General features: G+C 40.5%; 1 protein-coding gene across 8 annotated transcripts; it reads left to right on the top strand.

The window, feature by feature from the left end:
• Positions 1–2,426: 2,426 nt before the first annotated feature.
• On the top strand, positions 2,427–4,729 carry LOC118943901. 8 transcript variants are annotated; one of them, XM_036960778.1, is made up of 3 exons: positions 2,427–2,630; positions 2,696–2,760; positions 3,087–4,729. In XM_036960778.1, exons 1-3 carry the CDS (start codon positions 2,502–2,504, stop codon positions 3,826–3,828), a joined length of 936 nt encoding a protein of 311 aa, XP_036816673.1. In that variant the 5' UTR covers positions 2,427–2,501; the 3' UTR covers positions 3,829–4,729. The 8 variants fall into 8 exon arrangements, with proteins under 8 accessions (XP_036816673.1, XP_036816672.1, XP_036816669.1 ...); XM_036960773.1 differs by having other exon boundaries at positions 2,477–2,554; positions 2,696–2,836; positions 2,913–4,729; XM_036960776.1 differs by having other exon boundaries at positions 2,477–2,630; positions 2,696–2,836; positions 2,913–4,729.
• Positions 4,730–6,400: the final 1,671 nt, after the last annotated feature.

Here is a 6,400-nt window from a genome sequence, read left to right as displayed (position 1 = left end):
CTGAGAAGAGATAACTACTGCCCATACTATAGTGTCTGAGAGATAACTACTGTCCATACTATAGTATCTGAGAGATAACTACTGCCCATACTATAGTGTCTAAGAGATAACTACTGCCCATACTATAGTGTCTGAGAGATAACTACTGCCCATACTATAGTGTCTGAGAGATAACTACTGCCCATACTATAGTGTCTGAGAGATAACTACTGCCCATACTATAGTGTCTGAGAGATAACTACTGCCCATACTATAGTGTCTGAGAAGAGATAACTACTGCCCATACTATAGTGTCTGAGAAGAGATAACTACTGCCCATACTATAGTGTCTGAGAGATAACTACTGCCCATACTATAGTGTCTGAGAAGAGATAACTACTGCCCATACTATAGTGTCTGTGAGATAACTACTGCCCATGCTAGTGTCTGAGAAGAGATAACTACTGCCCATACTATAGTACCTGAGAGATAACTACTGCCCATACTATAGTGTCTGAGAGATAACTACTGCCCATACTATAGTGTCTGAGAGATAACTACTGCCCATACTATAGTGTCTGTGAGATAACTACTGCCCATACTATAGTACCTGAGAGATAACTACTGCCCATACTATAGTGTCTGAGAAGAGAGAACTACTGCCCATACTATAGTACCTGAGAGATAACTACTGCCCATACTATAGTGTCTGAGAGATAACTACTGCCCATACTATAGTGTCTGAGAGATAACTACTGCCCATACTATAGTGTCTGTGAGATAACTACTGCCCATACTATAGTACCTGAGCGATAACTACTGCCCATACTATAGTGTCTGAGAGATAACTACTGCCCATACTATAGTACCTGAGAGATAACTACTGCCCATACTATAGTGTCTGAGAGATCACTACATATAGGAGATGTATTTAACACAAATAAAATGCAATGTGAGAGATGGAGAGAGAGTGTGACATCACAGCAGAGAGACAGGCAGAGAGAGAGAGAGAGAGAGAGAGAGAGAGAGAGAGAGAGAGAGAGAGAGAGAGAGAGAGAGAGAGAGAGAGAGGTAGAGAGAGAGAGAGGGAGAGAGAGAGAGAGAGAGAGAGAGAGAGAGAGAGAGAGAGAGAGAGAGAGAGAGAGGTAGAGAGAGAGAGAGAGAGAGAGAGAGAGAGAGAGAGAGAGAGAGAGAGATAGAGAGAAAGAAGAGAGAGGAGAGAGAGAGAGAGAGAGAGAGAGAGAGAGGTAGAGAGCGAGAGAGAGAGAGAGAGAAAGAGAGAAAGGTAGAGAGCGAGAGAGAGAGAGAGAGAAAGAGAGAGAGGTAGAGAGCGAGAGAGAGAGAGAGAGAAAGAGAGAGAGAGAGGCTAACGAAACAATAAAGAAATCCAATCCTACCTCAGTATTGAAATTCTCTGTTCAAATTAAAGACACATTTTATTCTAGTTTTACTTAAGTGAGGCCCTGCTGATGTTCCTGTAGAATGTCTGTTTTCAAAGTCAATATATCTCCAAAGTCTCTCCAGTCCTAACCTAGCCTAATGTAATCCTGCAACATTGAACCAGACCTAAATTCACCGCTCTCTTTCACCAGGAGAATATATTGTGTTAGATAGTGAATAAGAGTGTTCTCAGGAGAGAAGGGACATTCAGAGCTGAGCTGAGCTGAGTGGATCGGTGGGGAAGAGACGTCGTACCGTCTGTGTCATTTGCATCGTGCATTAGCCTATAAGCAAATCACAGAACCACTCATTCTGGCACTATTGGAAAAAAACTATCCCCGAAAAATGTAATTACTCCCCGTATGACTGATGCCCAGAGCGGCGTGCAGGCAGTGCTGGCTGGGCCTGTAGCTGGGTCCTAAACGGCTTGCTGCTTTCCACCATCTTAAGTATCCAAATGCTTATTGAGTGTCGGGCCGCTGGGGGCTTGTCGGCCTTTGTGAAGGTTGTTCTATACCGTTGCTTTTTGGTGGATAAAGGACCGTCTTTTAACTGGTTTGGACTCATGTTGTGTTTATATTTGATTTGGGCCCCCACGGGGGGGGGGGGGGGGGGGGACGGACGGGACGACACAGACTTCATTTAGACACGTCTAGAGTGGCTTTAAGGTCTGGACTGACAAAGACAGGCAGGTGATCATTAAAAACTATACCTTCCCTTTTCCCCTTTCTCTCTTGTAAAATGTACAGACATTTTAACATTTTAACCTGAGGAAACTTCTAGCTCTCTAAGACATGACCCGGGGGCTCTAGGTTCATAGACACGGCTTGGCTGTCTTTGTGGTGTAGGTGTTGAGGAAATCCCAGAGAAAGAACGGGTCTGGACAGAAAGATAGTTGTGTGCTGGGTGGATATATCTACATATGACGCCAGTCTATAAGGTATACTAGCTGGGAGACTGTAACAACAGAAATGTATCTGATAATGAAATATTTTGTGTACTCTATTACACTCCATGAACTACCACAGTACATCAGTTCCTTGAACTGATCAGGACCCCTAGACTCAGTCAATACAGGGGAGATGTTGGTATCTACACTACGTTGGGGGAGATGTTGGTATCTACACTACGTTGGGTATCTACACTACGTTGGAGGAGATGTTGGTATCTACACTACGTTGGGGGAGATGTTGGTATCTACACTACGTTGGGTATCTACACTACGTTGGGGGAGATGTTGGTATCTACACTACGTTGGGTATCTACACTACATTAGGGGAGATGTTGGTATCTACACTACGTTGGGGGAGATGTTGGTATCTACACTATGTTGGGGGAGATGTTGGTATCTACACTACGTTGGGTATCTACACTACGTTGGGGGAGATGTTGGTATCTACACTACGTTGGGGGAGATGTTGGTATCTACACTACGTTGGGTATCTACACTACGTTGGGGGAGATGTTGGTATCTACACTACGTTGGGGGAGAGGTTGGTATCTACACTATGTTGGGGGAGATGTTGGTATCTACACTATGTTGGGGGAGATGTTGGTATCTACACTACGTTGGGGGAGATGTTGGTATCTACACTACGTTGGGGGAGATGTTGGTATCTACACTACGTTGGGGGAGATGTTGGTATCTACACTACGTTGGGGGAGAGGTTGGTATCTACACTACGTTGGGGGAGATGTTGGTATCTACACTACGTTGGGGGAGATGTTGGTATCTACACTACGTTGGGGGAGATGTTGGTATCTACACTACATTGGGGGAGATGTTGGTATCTACACTACATTGGGGGAGATGTTGGTATCTACACTACATTGGGGGAGATGTTGGTATCTACACTACGTTGGGGGAGATGTTGGTATCTACACTACGTTGGGGGAAATGTTGGTATCTACACTACATTGGGGGAGATGTTGGTATCTACACTACATTGGGGGAGATGTTGGTATCTACACTACATTGGGGGAGATGTTGGTATCTACACTACGTTGGGGGAGATGTTGGTATCTACACTACGTTGGAGGAGATGTTGGTATCTACCCTACATTGGGGGAGATGTTGGTATCTACACTACATTGGGGGAGATGTTGGTATCTACACTACGTTGGGGGAGATGTTGGTATCTACACTACGTAGGGGGAGATGTTGGTATCTACACTTTGTTCGGGGAGATGTTGGTATCTACACTACGTAGGGGGAGATGTTGGTATCTACACTACGTTGGGGGAGATGTTGGTATCTACACTACATTGGGGGAGATGTTGGTATCTACACTACATTGGGGGAGATGTTGGTATCTACACTACGTTGGGGGAGATGTTGCCTACGTTGCCAGTTTTCTTCTTCGTGTAACGAGGCTGAGGTCAGACAACGCAACGTTCACACAATTTTAGTTTCAGTTACGGTTTGAAAGTGACATCGTTTCAAACAATTTTGCTGATTACGGGACACAACTCAAACACACCTGAAATCGCCCGCAACAGTCAATCACATTGAATCTGCTTTAGTCATGTCAATCCAAATAATGTTATAACCCACCTCATAGACCAATGATTATTATAATGTTATAAACCCACCTCATAGACCAATGATTATTATAATGTTATAAACCCACCTCATAGGTCAATGATTATTATAATGTTATAAACCCACCTCATAGACCAATGATTATTATAATGTTATAAACCCACCTCATAGACCAATGATTATTATAATGTTATAAACCCACCTCATAGACCAATGATTATTATAATGTTATAAACCCACCTCATAGGTCAATGATTATTGTAATGTTATAAACCCACCTCATAGACCAATGATTATTATAATGTTATAAACCCACCTCATAGGCCAATGATTATTATAATGTTATAAACCCACCTCATAGACCAATGATTATTATAATGTTATAAACCCACCTCATAGGTCAATGATTATTATAATGTTATAAACCCACCTCATAGACCAATGATTATTATAATGTTATAAACCCACCTCATAGACCAATGATTATTACAATGTTATAAACCCACCTCATAGACCAATGATTATTATAATGTTATAAACCCACCTCATAGGTCAATGATTATTATAATGTTATAAACCCACCTCATAGACCAATGATTATTATAATGTTATAAACCCACCTCATAGACCAATGATTATTATAATGTTATAAACCCACCTCATAGGTCAATGATTATTATAATGTTACAAACCCACCTCATAGACCAATGATTATTATAATGTTATAAACCCACCTCATAGGTCAATGATTATTATAATGTTATAAACCCACCTCATAGGCCAATGATTAATATAATGTTATAAACCCACTCATGTGATAATGTTTGATAAACCCTCATAGACTCATGTGATAATGTTTGATAAACCCTCATAGACTCATGTGATAATGTTTGATAAACCCTCATACTCATGTGATAATGTTTGATAAACCCTCATAGACTCATGTGATAATGTTTGATAAACCCTCATAGACTCATGTGATAATGTTTGATAAACCCACCTCGTAGACTCATGTGATAATGTTTGATAAACCCTCATAGACTCATGTGATAATGTTTGATAAACCCTCATACTCATGTGATAATGTTTGATAAACCCTCATAGACTCATGTGATAATGTTTGATAAACCCACCTCGTAGACTCATATGATAATGTTTGATAAACCCTCATAGACTCATGTGATAATGTTTGATAAACCCTCATAGACTCATATGATAATGTTGGATAAACCCACCTCATAGACTCATATGATAATGTTTGATAAACCCCCATAGACACATATGATAATGTTGGATAAACCCTCATAGACTCATGTGATAATGTTGGATAAACCCTCATAGACTCATATGATAATGTTGGATAAACCCTCATAGACTCATGTGATAATGTTGGATAAACCCTCATAGACTCATATGATAATGTTGGATAAACCCTCATAGACTCATGTGATAATGTTTGATAAACCCACCTCGTAGACTCATGTGATAATGTTTGATAAACCCTCATAGACTCATGTGATAATGTTTGATAAACCCACCTCGTAGACTCATATGATAATGTTTGATAAACCCTCATAGACTCATGTGATAATGTTTGATAAACCCACCTCATAGACTCATATGATAATGTTTGATAAACCCTCATAGACTCATATGATAATGTTGGATAAACCCACCTCGTAGACTCATATGATAATGTTTGATAAACCCTCATAGACTCATGTGATAATGTTTGATAAACCTTCATAGACTCATATGATAATGTTTGATAAACCCACCTCGTAGACTCATATGATAATGTTTGATAAACCCTCATAGACTCATGTGATAATGTTGGATAAACCCACCTCATAGACTGTGTAACACTTGAAACTAATGTAATAATCCATAAAGCCACAGGGGGGCAGTATTAAGCTGTGTTCAAACTATACGGATGTGTTTCAGACACACACTGGATGTGATGAACAGGCTAAATGGTACAGTAATACGAGGAGGGATGTATACTAAATGAATAACTAGTATTTATATAATTGATGTTATAACTTTATCTGTGAATTACTGTACAAATCTATTATTATTATTAAAATATAAAAAGGGGAGGTCAAAGTAGACAAAAGTAGTCAAAGTAGACTAGATTGTATAAAATGTTTTTTAACTAGGCAAGTCAGTTAAGAACAAATTCTTATTTTCAATGATGGCCTAGGAACAGGTCTAGGAACAGTGGGTTAACTGGTCTAGGAACAGTGGGTTAACTGGTCTAGGAACAGTGGGTTAACTGGTCTAGGAACAGTGGGTTAACTGGTCTAGGAACAGTGGGTTAACTGGTCTAGGAACAGTGGGGTCTAGGAACAGTGGGTTAACTGGTCTAGGAACAGTGGGTTAACTGCCTTGTTCAGGGGCAGAATGACAGATTTGTACCTTGTCAGCTCGGGGATTCGA

Source organism: Oncorhynchus mykiss, chromosome 23 (assembly GCF_013265735.2).
Source record: "Oncorhynchus mykiss isolate Arlee chromosome 23, USDA_OmykA_1.1, whole genome shotgun sequence".
Lineage (NCBI taxonomy): Eukaryota > Metazoa > Chordata > Actinopteri > Salmoniformes > Salmonidae > Oncorhynchus > Oncorhynchus mykiss.
This window is presented reverse-complemented; position numbering and strand designations above follow the sequence as displayed.

Excerpts from the sequence above, each read along its gene's own strand:
- LOC118943901 (XM_036960772.1), top strand. The coding sequence starts at position 2,701 with ATGTTGGTATCTACACTACGTTGGGGGAGATGTTGGTATCTACACTAT.